The 18,326-nt window shown below is 40.6% G+C and overlaps 1 protein-coding gene across 2 annotated transcripts in view; it reads right to left on the minus strand.

Moving 5' to 3' along the window:
* Positions 1-397: 397 nt before the first annotated feature.
* The window catches only part of LOC132852848 (alpha-(1,6)-fucosyltransferase-like), a 42,754-nt gene continuing 24,825 nt past the window's right edge, over positions 398-18,326 (minus strand). Inside the window, exons 4-10 of one of the 2 annotated variants that reach the window (XM_060880328.1) lie at positions 12,203-12,383; positions 12,003-12,117; positions 7,863-8,100; positions 7,260-7,506; positions 3,052-3,228; positions 1,936-2,086; positions 398-1,727 (exon numbers count right to left, since the gene is read on the minus strand). In XM_060880328.1, coding sequence (XP_060736311.1) covers positions 1,395-1,727; positions 1,936-2,086; positions 3,052-3,228; positions 7,260-7,506; positions 7,863-8,100; positions 12,003-12,117; positions 12,203-12,383 — 1,442 coding nt within the window. In that variant the 3' untranslated portion in view covers positions 398-1,394. The remainder of the gene's footprint in view (positions 1,728-1,935; positions 2,087-3,051; positions 3,229-7,259; positions 7,507-7,862; positions 8,101-12,002; positions 12,118-12,202; positions 12,384-18,326) is intronic. The other variant, XM_060880329.1, reaches the window with a different exon arrangement.

An 18,326-nucleotide genomic window follows, 5' to 3' on the forward strand; every position in this document is an offset into this window, starting at 1 on the left:
ATTTAAATGTCTTCACTGTATAAGCTAAAAAAAAAAAAAAAAACTGGCTATGCTGTTCAAATGCTTTTTGATGGGAGATGACTAATTTGATATGAACTGCCTAACAAAATTGGGATTGCACTTAAAATTAACAATAAATATTTACTAGCAATTATTTGATTTTCAATTATTTTTATTAATTTATTATTAAAATAAATTTGTCTAGTTCTACTTTCACATTTATAGTCAGGTATTCTTGACATTTTGTATGACGTAGAAGACATGCATCCACAAACATGGGTTGCACTTTTATTAAAATCCTTCTAAAACAACTGGAAATTTATAAAATGAATAGACAACACTAGACATCACCAAAATTCAAAAATTAAATGAAAACAACAAAAGACATGCACAAGGGTACACAATGGCTGATCAAGTTTATTTGATCAATTCAGAAAAGACAATGTTCACACAATCAAAATATTAAATTACTCTAGTACACTAAAATGTTACAATGATATTCCATTATCATACTTATATTCTTTCTTAGCACTGTCATTATAAATTTTGCTAATTAAGTATCAACAATGAGACATTTTAATTTTAACTTTCCTTTTCTTGTGGTTTTAATGTTTGAACATTGAACATTAAAGAATCTTTGAAAACAAAGAACAAGAAGGAGTAGTTGGTCAGGAGTGTAATCCTCTGTAAGGCGCTGGAGTTTGCATCATTTTTATGTAGCATTTTGCGGTCCATCATCTATTATTCTTAGGCACATTATTTGGTTCTATGTTGCACATGAACAAACATACAGAGATACTCTGACAAAACCATTAAAAATCAAAGCACAAGACAACAATGGAAAGTAAAAGCTGATGTTATGGGTGTGTAGTGGCATATTAATGTTCAGAGAATAAGAACAGAGGAAAAATGTTTATGACTAATGTTCTAATGTAGTCAGTTACATAATGGAAAAATTATCACAAGAAAACAGTGCTCAAGCAAAAGTTTGGAGTTTAAATGTAAGATTCCTTGTTTTAAACTGCCTGTAGTGCTTTTTTCTTTTCTTTTTTCTATGCATCATTTCCTAAAATAACAAATGTGGTTACCTTCATTTTAGTTGGGAATTTAGGGAAAACACCTGCAGTGGCATGTTTGATTATGCTGCCAGTCCAATCTTTATATTGTACTTTACAATTCTAAATGACCCTATTCAGGTCCAAAGTCAGACACACACACACACACACACACACACACACACACACACACACACACACACACACACACACACACACACACACACACACACACACACACACACACACACACACACACACACACACACACAGTGCTTTTCCATCCAGGTGGTCCAGGCTTTCTTCATTATACTGGATATTATAAAATATATTTCCCCTCTACTGTTTCTTAAGCAGTTTGTCAGCTTCCTGGTACGTGGGGTACTTTACTGTCTCTATTTTCTCCTTTACCTTGTAAGAGGGGTAGAGGCCAGTACGACCAGTCTTGCGGTTGATGCCCTTTGAGTAGCCATCCCAGTGGTTGCCAGCCACTCCAATCACATCCCCAGGTTCCAACACAATTTCTCCTTGCCTGTGGGGCTCATGTGCATAAATAGCCACTTGATTGTGTGCATTTTGCCCCCCAAAGTAGTATATATCATCCAGTGAGTAGAAGTAGGATGAAGCATCTGGGTGCAGCGTCTGCATGATCTCATAGGCCACACGACACACCTTTTTATGTGAGAAAAGTTAGAATTACCTCACAAACAATGCACAACATTTAGAATATCGGAATATGTCTTTCTGCATGTGATGCACAATTTAAATTTAGACTTCAGGGGAACGCTATGTTCAGAACTATACTTCATTTCTATGAGTAAAAAATAAACAAAACTAACAAACAACACATCACAATAATATAATGTATACAGTTCAGTACCTGGGAGGAGAAGGTGCAGACCAAGAAGTTGGTTTGGGACAGGAAGTGGATGTCAAGGATGACGCCTCTTAATGAGTTCTCAGTGTAGCGGTTGTGCAGGCCAGCTGACCAGGAGATGGAATTATCACTGATAAACTCATAATCTGGGTACCTTGTGAACAATATAGTAATATTAATTATATATAAATATAGGAATTCTCAAGCAGATGCAAAGAAAAGATGTAAAGCAGAGATGGCTTCAGAAATAATTAAAGTCTGCCTATTGGCACAACCCAAACTAAGCAAACATCATGAATATTTAAACAAAAAATCTCCCAATGAGTAGAAAAAAAGTATGTCAAAGGTAAAAATAAACCAACAAAAGTTAAATTGATGTATACTTGAAGTATTGATTCTTTGAATTTTGACAACTCAGATCATTTATATGTTCTAAAGTAAAAATAAAAGACAATTCAGTAGACCAACTTCTTTAATGTCAAAATCCTATGGAGAAAATATAAAATAATATTCATATCCAACGAATCAAGAATAACCATGCCATATAAAAAGAATAACCTAACAATCATACTCAAAGAACAGTAATCCCCACAAATATTACAGAGCATGTCATACATCGCTAATAACACTAATCTGAACCTGATGGGTTCTCATACCACTGCCATGTGGATCATCTCCTTTACACTATCAAAAGGATTTGTCCATTTTAATCCAGACTAGGTACTCAGAAGCTTGTTCAGTCCCTCGTCATTTGGCAACTTGCTCCTGGCATGTCTATCTCCGAGCACAATTTGACCTCTGCAAATTATACAAAACACAGCTGAATGACTTCTTTTCAAACTTCCCAAGTTCTCGAACACCACTTCCTTGCTGCACTACTGTCTTGTCATGACTATTACTTTCCATTACAACAAAAAATAAAAGGATAAAATATGCTTTACAATCACAAATCACCAAATTAATCATTATTAATGTTAAAATGTAAAATTTTACTACATTTAAAATTGTCCTGGAGTTTTAGAAGTTTATTCCTGGTTAAAGGAAGGATCGTACTCTTAATTCTCTTTCTTGGCATAAATACAAATTTCTGCAGCTCCTTATATCCATTCACACACTTACTTAGTCTTAGCCTCCTGCAGTAGTGAAGGGTCATCAGTGGCCAGGTAAACACGTTTCTTGTCAATGTGCATGCGGTGTGCCAGACTCTGGAACTGGTCCTCTACATGCAGCATGTACTCCTCAATAGGGTGGAATGCAGCTTCTGTCCCCACCTTATCTGTCCTACGCACATGCACTCTGCAGAAGACAAAAAACCTGACTTAGCATATGCTAGCAGAAAGCATAATGAGAGTATAAATGAGCTCATAGATAAGATACTATAATTAGATAATTCAGTACAAGCCTATAGACCAACTTTTTCCTTAAACAGAAACTATTTGACCAAGTTTTCTGATTTGGTTTTTGCTTCTGATATTTACCACATTTTTATCTGGCAAGAGGGGGTGTGGTGTGTCATTGGAGATGAGCATTGACATTGAGCCTGAACCTCCTCTAGCCCCTTGTGTTGATAAACCCTAGCTTGTTTTCTGTGCCCTACACACAACAGCAAAGCCTGCAGGGACAAACCCTGATATTGTTGTGCATCCATGGCGACACCTGTGAGGTCCCTGCTGCATAGGTCAGGATCTGTGGCCTGGCAAGCGAATGGCTGATTTTGAAACTCCCGCTCCAATTACTACTAGGCAGAAACTATCTGGGCTTTCACACCAACCCCACAGCTGAATGCACCAAAGAAAACCAACAGCAACATAAGCATGGAAGGCATGCCATTTCCATAAGCCATTTAGGACATAACGTATGCTCAGAATACCACAAAGGGTGAGACACCACACAACAAAGCCCTGTCGCATCTGAGCTACAGGAGCCAGATAGGCCAGTGGAGGGGGTCAAGGTTGACCCCAGCCAAAGGCTCCCAGCATCGTACTTCTTTGTCTGTGACAGGCTCTTGTACTACCACACTGAGCAGCGATGCCAACCCTGTGACCTCCTGGTCATTCTCCAAACCAAGGCACTCCTCCTGATGCACTAGGCCCACTCACATTGCAGCCACCTGTGAGGTTGCAACACCCTTGAAAAGCTGCAAGATAGATTCCTCTGGCCTGGCATGAATATCTGTTGGACAACGACCAAGAAGCTTGGGAGGATCAGCCCTTGCCATTCTGCTCTATTATAGAACATGTGCAAAACATGCAAGAGTGGATTGAGCATGAGGCTTTGATTGTCCAGGAGCACATGGAGGCTGCCCATACAAAGTAACAGAGGGTGTACAATGTTGTAGCACTCCACACTACAACAACTTTGCATAGCACTTCACTCTCACCTTGGGATTTAAAATAAATAGTACTTTTTCACCCATCTCTGGTTCTGGTGTGTCTGAGTTCAGCCAGTTAAAACTGTGAGTTTGCTACAATATATAGTGATGGTAGAGCCCACACCACATCCTGTAAACAAAAACATTGCTTAGCTTCAGCACCACCACGTTGGACAGCAGATGCATATACGGTGATGCGGTGGGGTGAGAGCATCATATGGCAATCTGATCAGAGCTGCTGCAGTCTCTGTTCACCCTCACAGAAAAGAGGAGAGAACAGCACAGCCAGGGAGGCAAGCTCTTTGCTCATCTGGAAGCCAATGCCGGTGTCTGTTTTTTCAAGTCAAGTCAAGTCAAGTCAAGAAGCTTTTATTGTCATTTCAACCATATATAGCTGTTGCAGTACATAGTGAAATGAGACAACGTTTCTCCAGGATCAAGGTGCTACATAGAAACAAAGACAGGGCTAAAGACTTGTAAGTAGTCTTAGCCACATAAAGTGCAACTGTGCAACCTGGTGCAAACAGTGCAGGACAAGACAAACAAGACAGACAAGACAGTGCAGGACAAAAGACAGTGCAGGACTAAAGACAGTGCAGGACCAGACAGTGCAGGACAAGACAGTGCAGGACAATGACAGTGCAGACACAAGTTACAAGACAATACAAAAAGTACAAAAAATGCAGTACACAAAAGACAATAAATAGTAAACAGTCACAGAAACAGCGCCGACCGACCAGTGTTAATACTGTATGTGTTAATATAGTATGTGCGAAATGGCTGAGATATTGTACAGTATGTGCAAAAACGGCTGAAATGTTGGGACAGTTTGTGCAAAAAACAGCAGACAAGGTGTGCAAAACAGCATGTAAACAGTTTGCTGGATTGTAAGCAGCATGTAAACAGTATGTTGTGTCAGTGTGTGTGTTTTGTGAGGGTCTATGCAGTCCATACAGATGATGTGTGTGTATGTTGTGCTCAGTACAGTACATTTCAGTTGTTGAGAAGTCTGATGGCTTGTGGGAAGAAACTGTTACACAGTCTGGTCGTGAGGGCCCGAATGCTTCGGTACCTTTTTCCAGATGGCAGGAGGGTGAAGAGTGTGTGTGAGGGGTGTGTGGGGTCATCCACAATGCTGTTGGCTTTGCGGATGCAGCGTGTGGTGTAAGTGGTGTAAGTGGTGTAAGTGTCTGTGATAGAGGGAAGAGAGACCCCAATGATCTTCTCCGCTGTCCTCACAATCCGCTGCAGGGTCTTGCGTTCTGAGATGGTGCAGTTCCCGAACCAGACAGTGATGCAGCTGCTCAGGATGCTCTCAATGGTCCCTCTGTAGAACATGGTCAGGATGGGGGGAGGGAGATGTGCCTTCCTCAGCCTTCGTAGGAAGTAGAGACGCTGCTGGGCTTTCCTGGTGATGGCGCTGGTGTGGAGTGACCAGGTGAGGTTCTCCGCTAGATGAACACCAAGAAATTTGGTGCTCTTGACGATCTCCACAGATGATCCGTTGATGTTCAGCGGAGAGTAGTCACTCCGTGCTCTCCTGAAGTCCACAACCATCTCTTTAGTTTTATCCACATTCAGAGAAAGGTTGTTGGCTCTACACCAGGCAGTTAGTTGTTGCACCTCCTCCCTGTATGCTGACTCGTCGTTCTTGTTGATGAGACCCACCACGGTCGTGTCATCGGCGAACTTGATAATATGATTCGATCTGTGCGTTGCTGCACAGTCGTGAGTCAGCAGAGTGAACAGCAGCGGACTGAGCACGCAGCCTTGAGGAGCTCCAGTGTTCAGTGTGGTGGTGCTGGAGATGCTGTTCCCGATCCGGACTGACTGAGGTCTCCCAGTCAGGAAGTCCAGGATCCAGTTGCAGAGGGAGGTGTTTAGTCCCAGCAGGCTCAGCTTCCCAATCAGGTGCTGAGGGATGATTGTATTGAATGCTGAACTAAAGTCTATGATCTTAATTTGATCTAAAACTTAATGATCTGAAAATCTTCAGATTCCATGTGATCATTAAAATCTCTCCCAGCTGGGCCTCATGATGCTTCCTGGGTAATGCTTGTAAAACCCCTTGGAAAAGCTCAATGACATTCACATGGCCAAGCATGGATGCTGAGATTGGCACCCCAGCGTCGGTGCACTTTTCCTACACCACCAAATAACATGAGGTGGTCCCACTTTGGATGGCCATCTCCTGCAACATCACCAGGAAGCTGATGCTCCTTTTCAGCTAAGTAGAGATTCTCAAGAACATCCTAAGCAACAAAGGTATGCCATTTACATTAAAACGAATGGTTGACCTTTGTTGGTTTTTGCAGGTTAAACAAGTGAAGACATCGCTTTACCAACCCCAGAGCAACAGACTCATTGATAGGTTTAACCAAGCACAGAAGAGAATGCTCCCACAGGTGGTAAATGGGGGAGGGAAGGCAGGGACCTCCTCCTACCCTATGTCCTACTCGCCATCCAAGAGACTCCACAGGCTCCCACCAATTTCACCCCATTTGAGCTCCTAATTAGACTGCAACCTGGGGGCCTACTCTGTGTGTCCTGAGAGGCTTACCCACTTGGTCCACCAAATCCCCTCTGGTAGTGGTGGTCAAATAGCTGTATGTCATGTCACATCAAATAGAGGCCTAACAAAAGGCTATTGAGAAGGAAGTGGACAGGATGTTTCAGAGTTTAAACAGGCAATGTGGGGTCAAAATAAAGCGGCAGTAGACTTTATACTCTACACTTCGTTAACTGTTCCATTTTTGATTCACAACTGTTTCACTGCACCATGTAAATAAATCCTCACTCTTCACCTGCCTTTTCACGTCAAAATGATTTTTTTTCTGTTTATACTGACAAAATAAAATTGAAAGCTTCTAATCCAATTCCACAATTCTTAGCTCAAATTATAAAGCTTCCATCAAAATGAAATTTAATGCCTAATCAGCAAGTTTTTTATTCTTACCCTATGACGGGGTGTTTGAAGCCCAGCTTGATGGTCACATCATGTATCTCTTTCTCAAGCCAAGCCTGTGGTCGGATCAGATATTTGACAAACTGAGACACCCACCAGACAGAGGGGTCCCCATGCAGCCGTTGCAGACGTTCAGACAGATCCTCTGGGATAGCCAGTGGCAGGTAAGGGGGACGTGGATGGAGGCTATCCACAATAGGCAACTCAATCACTTGCACGGCTTGATCATTATTTTCACCTACACAAACACAAAAACAAAAAGTGACAGCTTAAAAGTGCTAAAACCTTTGCTCCATTCTAAAATATCTCTTAGGTTGATTGACATTGTTAAGTGTTTTGATGAACTTTTATGTATTGATGCTGCTTTCAACAAAATAGGCTTCAAGTTAACAAGGTAACAAATTCAAGGTAACAAATTCAGAAATGTTTCTCATGCTCAAATACACAAGTTATTTGAGGAAATTATGTCTATAGAATTGGTTTCTCTTAAGTCACTTCTGGCAGAAAACGTAAGAGGAATTTGAATTGAAACCTCTAAACAAATAACTTTGAACAGAAACCCAAATGTTGTTAATTATTGCTGATTGTATTTACCAGACCAGTGTCCAGTAGAGGCCCCACTGCGGTCAGTACATGTTTCACTGACAGGTTTAAAGACAGTTTCCCAGCCCCCAGTGGCATAGCGCCAGTTTTGTGACTCCAAGATAAGTGTCCGTTGGGTGCCATAGGCGATCATGAAACAGTAGACCACGTGATGCAGCTGGCAGCCGTAACCACAGCCCTTATTAATGTTGCACACCAGCTTGCGTGCCTTTCCACAGTCTGGCGGGTTCTGGATAGGGATACACAGAAAAACTTGTACATGCACATTCTCACTGTTCATTAACACATACCAGGGAGATTTCTGAGGACTTACAAAAAAGATTTTATGTTGCTCATCGAGGTTAAAAAGGATACAAAAAACTTTCTAGTCAGACAGATTTTGCACAAATGGAGGAATTTTAAAAACACTGCTACCCTCCTTGGAAGCGGTCAACCAACAACGTTCACACCAAATGAAAGACAGCCTTTTGGTCAGAAAGGAACCCAGGGAAACTTCTAATCATCTAAAGACCTCTTTATCTTTGGCTAATGTTAATGTCTATGAGTCTGCCATCACATGAACACTGAACAACCTTGGTGTGCAAGAGTTTCAACGAGTTGCACTACTCTCCAAAAAATAACATTGTTGCCCATTAAGTTCAAGTGGATGAGCCAGAGGAATATTGGAAAAATAATTTGTGCATGAATGAGACCAAAATTAAACTTTTTGGCTTAAATAAGAAGCATTATTTTTGGACAAAGCAAAATACTGCATTCCACCATAATGACCTTATACAGTACCATCTATAAAACATGGTGGTTGTTGTTCTATGCTTTGGGATTGTATTGCCGAATATGGGCCACGACAGAATTCAGAAATTAACCAGTTAATTCTAAAGGAAAATCACCACTCACCAAGCAGCACTTGAAGCTGTAGATGCAACAAATGTTGTCAGGTACGCTCATATAATCGTATATTGAATACAATTCTTTAATTCTCCAAGAACTACGCAAGAAGGATGAATTTAGAATTTAGATTTTCAAAAACAGTAAATCAATCCTGGTAGCATCAGACCCATTGTGGAAGCATCTATTGCAGGTTTTACATAGTTGAAAGATGAACTCATCCTAGAGTAGGTGAAGTTCCAAAATGATCTTTAAGATGGAAGGTACAACAATTTATAAGTGACACATCTAAATGTAAGGTCCATAAGGCTCATAGCAACTTCAGATTAAAATACATTCAGCATCTTATCAATTCTTTTCAAGACATGATGAGATGACACTTTGGATCTTGTGCAAATACCCCCAAGTGCAGCCTGGTGAGCAATTATCTCACATTTCTGTTGCTCTTAATAATAATAATAATAATAATAATAATAATAATAATAATAATAATAATAAAATAATAAAAATAATAATAAATGCTAATACAGTAACTTAACAAGTGCCACGTGATTTATTTAGGCTATCTGGTTAAATTAATAGGTAATATGATCATGTTTCAGTGTTTCATGAATATCCCAAAGATGCCACTGAAAAAGTCACTGCCCAGTTTGGCTATGAAGTAACAAATGATTCAGCAGCTACATCTCTCACTGATGCCTAGCACACATAGCAAAATATAGTGGCAGCTATAATGCTCCACAGCTATAAGGGGTTAAACTTTTGCAGCAGCTTGAAAAGGTTGAGCTCTGCTGGTTTGAATTCTGCAAACTGCACCCCAAATGGGCTAAACTGGCTAAAATTGCCTGTGTTCTGCCCATGTTAAGTGTGCCATCAGAGAGGGAATTCTCTCTGCAGAGTCAGATGAAGACAGCTACAGTATGAAGTCTTCTGAAAGGAGGAAAGAATAACCAGGCTTATCTACATTTCTAGCTGCAAAGACACACTGGGGATGTTTGATTTTATGTCGGCAGCAAAGAATTTTGCTGCAATGTAAAAAAGGATAAAATAAAATAATATTTGTAGCCTAACTATAGCCTACATTTGATGCTATGTAGAGTAAGCCTTTTTAAACAAGCTACAGATGTTACAGTTAACAGGTGTTTCATAATTGGCTATATTTTAGCAACTATTTTTGAGGTTTTGCTCCATTGTTACTGTTCATTAAATAGTCAATTTGGATTTGAGGTTTGAAGTCATTCTTTCATCAACCTAGATATAGCAATTGTGATGGCAGTGCATGCACCATCACATTTTAGCACCATTCTTCTGCTCCTCATACTAGTGCTGAATATATATGGAAAGCAGAGAACAGCTGGAGTGTGACCATAGGACAGAGCCACAGAAGTGCGGCAAATCTGTGGCAACCAATCTGAGCGAACGCTTAAGCTCTTCACCCTTTCTGAGGCAGAGAGAGAAGCATATGGGTTGCAGCACAACATGGTTCTGCACTAAATCATATATGCGTTTTAGACTGAAACTTGACCAGTAAGATTCCGATTTGCCTGGTAAAATAAATTCTTTTCTGACACCAGACCAGCAAGAAAAAAAATCCTAGGGGAACCCTGCAAATAATATTAAAAATTGTTAAAATGTGGATTGGGGGGGCACGGTGGCTTAGTGGTTAGCACGTTCGCCTCACACCTCCAGTGTTGGGGGTTCGATTCCCGCCTCCACCTTGTGTGTGTGGAGTTTGCATGTTCTCCCCATGCCTCGGGGGTTTCCTCCGGGTACTCCGGTTTCCTCCCCCGGTCCAAAGACATGCATGGTAGGTTGACTGGCATCTCTGGAAAATTGTCCCTAGTGTGTGATTGCGTGAGTGAATGAGTGTGTGTGTGTGTGTGTGTGCCCTGCGATGGGTTGGCACTCCGTCCAGGGTGTATCCTGCCTTGATGCCCGTTGACGCCTGAGATAGGTACAGGCTCCCCGTGACCCGAGGTAGTTCGGATAAGCGGTAGAAGATGAATGAATGAATGAAAATGTGGATTGTTAGAGTTTGTCAGAGCTGTATCTGTATTTTAAATGCCTGTGTGCCCACTCATCAATGCTACAGAGTGATTAGTGTGCCAGCAAATCACATTTCACACAGCAAATCACGCTTTTTATTTCCATCTGTTTTAAGACATACTTTTTATTTCTGTGACTGCTGAAAAATACTGTAAGCGAAAACTAAAAATAATGCAGCATAGTCTACGATGATGGCATGGTGGTATGAATAAATCATATGTTAAAATGTGAATGCACTGTGGTTTATTTAGGAAATATACAGTCACAAGGAATTGAAAGTGCAATTCTTTGTTTTTATTTAGCGGTTCCAAATAAAAAAAATTGTGTGGTCCTTACCAACAAATCCCAACAGATTTCAATATGTGGTCATGTTTCCCAAAGTAAACTAATATTCAGAAACCAGGTGGGGGACAATATGTACAGCCTATAATTTTGTAGCATGTAGAACCATTTTTAATCAACAATAACTTAATAAAAAAAATAAAAATGAATAAATAAATAAAAATAAACCCTTTTCTATGAGTATATTTGTTTCACATCAGTATTTTATCACTGTCAGCAAAAGAGAATGAGAGTGAATGAGAGTGTGTGGCACTCCGTCCAGGGTGTATCCTGCCTTGACGCCCGATGACGCACAGGCTCCCCGTGACCCGAGATAGTTCGGATAAGCGGTAGAAAATGAGTGAGTGAAATCAATACTCAGACACCATGCTTGCCAGTTGTTCACAGGTATTTGTGGTGATAGCTGTGTCTGGTTTAATCTCAACATAAACACAACTAAATCATATCCTCAATCTCAATCATATCAGTACAAAGGATTTTGTTTGAGAACTTTAGTGGTTTCTTTAGATGCAAATTTGCTATGCTAATATATGCTACCATTTTAAAGGGATTTCCACCTCAGGAAATAAATAGTTTCTTGTTGAGTATAAATTTCTTTTTCAGTTCTGATTGTACTGTCATGACCATAAACAGTAAATCTGACCTGTAGGACACATGATGTAGCTTTTGTTTTTTTAGATCTCTGAGCTAAATATGTAAACAATCCTTCTTCCTTTAAAGATAAGCTGGCCTCAAAGAACAGCAACAAATAGTTTCGAATGTCTAATAATAAAATGCTATTATATTTTTTTATGTTAACTACTTCAAACATTCTGCATACTTACCATGAGATAGAGATTGTATGAGTGTGAGATTTACCTGTAGGTATGTTATCCTGTTTTGGACTAGATCTGAAAGGTCTTTGGCCTCCTTTTCTCTCCAGTCTCCAGCTCCATCTCCCTGGCTCAGATGGTACAAATCTGTCATGATGGACCTGTAAACCAGTACACACAATGTGATTGCTGGGAAGTACCAGACCATGGTGCATTGTATGCATGTATGTTGTGTTTGACAAACACCTCTGACGTTGGCCCAAGTCTTGCAGCAGCATGTTGATATGTTTTTGCAGTTCTCCCGTCTCTATGTGGCCCAGTTTCTTCACCTCACTGTGCACAAAGTACCACAATTCTCGTACACCATTCTCAATCATTCTCCGTAACTCCTCCTGTTTTCTCCCTGGGCCTGAACACACACAAATTTCTGGAATTTTAGAAAGCCGAATTTTTGAAGTGTAACACAAAATTTCTGTTTTGCCAGGCAGGCCTTTGTTAGCTAAACTTTAAAATCATCTGTAATTTCAGATTATAAATACATTTAGTATATGAATATAGAAATTGCATTAATTTATAGGACTACAAGTGGTGTGTCCCCCTGTATATTGTCAAGTCATGTGGCTTTTATTTTCATTTCAACCATATATTGCTGATGCAGTACATAGTAAAATGAGCCATAATTTCTCCAGGACCATGGTGCTACATAGAACAACACAGAGCTACATAAAACAACTCAGAAATATAGCTGCAAGCAGTGATGGCGGGCCCTCGCACGTTTTTTTATCGCTATACGGTGCCTCCCAGAAAACAATGCACGGTGGGCAAGTGCATTAAGTGGGTAAATATCAGTGGACTATTATGTTGTTACTGACCCATTTGGGGACTGTAGGCTGAAAAAACCCCACATTTTAGACAAACAGGGGGCGCTAGTGAGCCACTTAAGAGACACACCTTTGTCGGACCTTTTTGTCCACACTTAACAGCCAACAAATGTGATGTACGTGTCAAATTTCAAGTTAATCTAAGCACGCCAAAAGCCTTAAATATGCCTGAAATAAAAGTAAACTTTGACACGATGCCATAGCAACAGTGTTTGAGATATCAAAAATCCGTTCACAATTTCGCATCTCCAATATCTCTGCGTCATGGTGGCCAAGTCTGGTCTCAATTGCATGAATCCCCTAGGAGGAGTATTTAAAAGTTTACCGCATGCAGCTGTCAAAAAATCCACCTTTGTGACTGACACACTTCCTGGGGCCTGTTGGTGGCGCTATACCCGGGAAAAAAAAAATAAAAATAATACTCCCGAGCAAAAACAATAGGGCTTCACACCATTCGGTGCTCGGGCCCTAATAATAAACCCGAGCAAAAACAATAGGGCTTCGCACCATTCGGTGCTCGGGTTTTGCTTTGTTTCCCTAATGTCACACATGCGCACTGAACACTCTCTCTGCCCATATTGATGCACTTTATGCACTTTATGTGGCATAAAGTGCATCAATATGGGCAGAGAGTGTTCAGTGCGCATGTGTGACATTAGCAGAAAGCGACTGAAACATTGACATGGCGGATAAAAACTTTAAGCTAAAAAAGGCTTACAATAAGGCAAGTAGGACCCGTGTTAATATAGGATCAGCTTTCCAGCACTGGAGAGAACTAAAGGAGCAGGAAGGCCTGCGATGGGATGCTGAGGAACTTAAGTAAAGTTGGCCGCATATTCACAGATTCGAGTTTCCCCAAGTCAATAACTCCTGAGCTAAACACTGTTTCTTCACAAATAACACCTTTTTTCTATCGTAGTAATGTAGAGAGGCAGCTACAAGCCAATTTTCCTCAAAATGAGCTTTCCTCCGCGGTCGAAGGGACCGTCTGCATAGTGCAAAACCCGAAAAGCGAATACTACAAAAACAGTCAATAACCGTCAATACACTGTACTGTCACCAAATTCAGCGCACACACCACTGATGTCTATTCACACACCGCTAAAGCCTATTCGCTTTTCGGGTTTTGCACTTTGCAGACGGTCCCTTGGAATCTGTCTCTCAGTCATCCGCACATAGAGACTTTTGTATTTTTTCCACCGTGGAGGAAAGCTGATTTTGTGGAAAATTGGGTTGTAGCTGCCTCTCTACATTACTACGACAGAAAAGTGGTGTTATTTGTGTAAACCTTTGACACTTTTTCATTTCACAACTTTGAACAAATGTTTTAAATTCATGGTATCTTAAGTATGTAACTTAGTGAGCCAGCATTAATGTATCCAATGTTAGAGATTTAAGCACTTATGTACGGGGCGTCTGCCAAATGCCATAAATGTAAATGTGTAGTAACAGCGTTTAGCTCAGGAATTATTGACTAAGGGAAATTCGAATACGTGAACATGTGGCCAACTTTACTTACGTTTACTTGAGTAACGTTGGTTTTGCTTTGTTTCACAGAACTAATATATGCCGTCCTTTGAATGATTATGCTTGTGTGCCATTTTTGCTTGTTTGTTTATCTGCAATCGTATTGTTCTTCCCTTCAGCTATGTTAAAGACACATTTCTTTCCATTAGTTGCCTGGCATTATTGGCACTGTCAGGGCATAAAAGCTACAAGACATGTTGGACTTGTCCAAAATAAATGTCTGTAAAACCAAGAACGACCAGAGCCTTTTATTCAACTCAAGGGGAGTAACAGTCAGAACTCTGTTCATGCTGGAGGAGAACAAAGCCGTGCCAGTCGCAGCGGAGCTGTAAACAAGCGCTCGTTAAAGTCGTTAAAGTGATGACGTTGCTCTCAAGCATCAAAAGAAAAGACGGACTGCATGCACACAAGTACCAAACCAGCATTATCCGGGTCCAAGAGTGCAGCGTGGTTAAGCTAAGAAGTAACGCATTTAAAACAAGTTAAATGTGAAGATTAACCTTGCTAACTTTAAAGGGACTCTGTTATTAAGAATTTAAAAGAGTACTGTGCTGTGGTAAAAATATAAGTCCAAGCTTAATTTATTGCTTGTTTAATATAAGGTGATTGTTGCTAAGCTTATCTCAAGTTAACTACTAGTATTTTGCTAATTTAAGGGTACCTTCAAGGTATTTAAAAGGTGAAGTATTTACTATTTAATTTTTTAATATTGATATTGGTCATTTGTCTTTTATTTTATAACAAGTGAAAAGGCCTAATTTCTATGTGTTTGACACACATTTAAGTTTACCTTTAAAGAGTGAAGTACTTTAAGTTCATAAGCACATTTAAGAGCATGATAGCACTTAGTTAAGTTAAAGTCATAAGTAACAAAGTTTAAAGCACACTAGAGTAGTGACATGGCTGATCAAGAAGACTGTGATACTGAAGCTGTGGCGTTACAGCAACAAGTAAGTCCCGATGAGGAAACTCCAGACACAAGCCCACAAGAGCCAAGCACAAGTAAAGCTGCTAAAGAAGAGAGTTTGTGGAAAAGCCAAAGAGTTTGGAAACTCACTGAAAAGGGCCAAGCACTGCATGATGAAAAGGAAGATAAGCTTAAAACTTGCTTTAAGGCAAGCTATGATGAATGGAAAGTCACTGCTAAACAAGTTAAAGGAGCACTTGAAGCACCTGTCAGTACAAGGTTATATGATCACCTTGTTCAGATCCAATGTACCTCAGCAGAAGTCAAACAAGCCTATGACAAGCTGCGCAGACACGAAACTCCTGACGGAGACACTCGTCACAGAATGGATACATGTGATGCTGTTTCTCAAAAGCTCATACAAATTCAAGAATGTCTGGTAGAAGGTGGAAAATGTAAAGATTCAGCAAGGAGATCAACAATCTGTAGTGAAGCTGGTTCAGTGTTCAGCTCGGCAGCGTCCCAAAAATCTAAAGGCTCAAGAAATACAGCATCCTCTCATAGATCCGAAGGTTCACGGAGCACATATTCAAGTTCAAATCACATTATCTGTAAAGAAACAAGAAGCAGCCGCTGAACTAGCTGCAACTGAAGCCGCTCTGAAAGTTATGGAGGAAATGGATCGTGAAAGAAACAAGGTTTCAAAATCTTGAAGTAGAAAACTGACAAAGATTAGCAAAACAAGAAGCAGAAAATGCTGAAAAACTAAAAGCATTAGAGCAGAAGCAAAGAGAGCTAGAACGTCTAGAAACTGTAAGGAAGATGAATGCTGCCAAAGCACGACTGAAAGTGTATCAGCAAAACTCAGACGAAAAAATCTCAGACCTCTTGCATGATAATGCTAATCAAAGGAAACCAGGAAGCCAGTAAGTCTGCTTGAACATCAGTTCGCACCCTCACAACCCACTGCAAATCTGCAACAGTTTTCTAATACACAACAGACCACAAGGTGGCAACTTACAACCAATGCTACACAAGAAGATAGCATTACAGCACTTGCTAGAGCTTTAGCAGAGTCCATTAATATAAGCCGTCTACCAGTGCCAGAGCCTGCTGTCTTCAATGGTGACCCTCTCAAGTATAAGGATTGGAAAATGTCCTTTCAGACACTAATAGACCGGAGAAACATGTTACTACCTCCGCAAGTATGTTGGCGGACAAGCCAGAAGAGCTGTTGAGAGTTACTTTCTGCTGGGTACAAATGCAGCATGCTATGCAGCATGGGACACTCTGGAGGAAAGATATGGAAGTTCATTTGTAATCGCCAAAGCCTTCAGAGATAAGCTAACATCATGGCCAAGGATCGGTGCAAAGGAAAGTATAGTTACAAGAGTTCTCCGACTTTCTCAGAGGCTGTGAAGCTGCTATGCTACAAATCAAGAGTCTTGAAATCCTAAATGATTGCAGCACAAATTCAGAAAATACTAAGCAAGCTTCCGGATTGGCTGACAGCAAGATGGAATAGGAAAGTCATTGGGATTGAAGAGCAGTACGGTTCTTTTCCTACATTCAGTAACTGTCAACTTTGTCACAAGAGAAGCCAGGATAGCATGCAACCCAGTAACGTCACTCCACGCACTCAAGAGAGGTGACTCAGAGAAGTTTACAAGGATTTGAAGCTTCAGAGCTAAGGTGCTGACAAGCAGTGCAGAAGAGAAACCAAATGCAAAGAAATGTGTCTTTTGTGAGAGGTTAAACCTTGACATTCACATATGTCGATGGTTCATGGACAAACCAATAACCGAAAGAGTCAAGATTGTACAAACAAAAAGACTGTGTTTTGGGTGCCTTAACTTTGGATACCATTCAAAGAAATGTAGAAAGAGAAGTGTTTGTGACGCATGCAAAGGAAAACACCCAACCTGTTTACTTGAGGAACGGGACGCAGAAAGCATAAAGAATAAAGAAAGCAAAAGCATAAAGGACGCAAAGGAAATCAAACAAAGTAAAGAAGCACCAAACGAGACAATATCGCACTGTGTAGTCCAAAACGACAGTAGTGAATCCACAATCATTCCAGTTTGGTTATCCACGATAAGCGACCCAGAACACGAAATCCTGCTGTATGCCCTTTTAGACAGCCAGAGCGACAGCACATTCATTCTACAAGAAAAAGCAGATGCTCTGGACTCTGAAAAGAAGTGTACAGTTAAAACTTTCTACATTATCAACCAGAGTCATTCCAAGTGAAAGGCTGTCAGGGCTACAAGTCAGAGGCTTCAATTCTTCAAGAAATGATCCCTCTTCCTGTAACTTTTACAAGAGAGTTTATTCCTGCCAATTTAAATCACATCTCCACTCCTAAGACAGCAAGAGCATGGCCGCACCTAGAGCACCTTGCAGAAGCGATTGCCCCTCTCATTGAATGCGATGTTGGCCTGCTCATAGCTCACAACTGCTGTTACCCAGAGAGGTTGTGTCAGGAAAAGACAATGAGCCATTTGCACAAAGACAGACCTGGGCTGGACAATAGTTGGTGGTGCCGACCCTTGTGTTGACTATGGTAATGCAATTGGAAGCAGCCACAGGATCATTGTCAAGGAAGTGACACCTAGTTAGTCATCAGACCAGTTGCCAAATGAAGTCCATTACATTGTCATACACAAGTCAAAGAAGCAGTTGCACCACAAGATGTGATTAAAGTTCTGGAGTCTGACTTCAACGAAAGAAAGGTGGAAGATTCTCACTTCTCCCAAGAGGATCTGTGCTTCATTTCTATAATGTTAGAAGGTGTGAAAATGAAAGCAGATGGACATTGTGAGCTACCTTTGCCATTCAAAGAAGACCGGCCAACTCTGGAAAAACAATAAGAGCTGTGCAGAACACCAACTCAAATGTCTCAAGAAAAGACTTGAAAGGGACAAACAATATCACAACGATTATACAACATTCATGAACGAAACAGTAGGGCGTGGAAATGCAGAAAGGGTCCCACCTGAAGAATTGAACAAAAGCCCTGCCTCATACATTCCGCTCCATGGGGTGTACCACCCTC

Source organism: Tachysurus vachellii, chromosome 10 (assembly GCF_030014155.1).
Source record: "Tachysurus vachellii isolate PV-2020 chromosome 10, HZAU_Pvac_v1, whole genome shotgun sequence".
Taxonomy (NCBI): domain Eukaryota; kingdom Metazoa; phylum Chordata; class Actinopteri; order Siluriformes; family Bagridae; genus Tachysurus; species Tachysurus vachellii.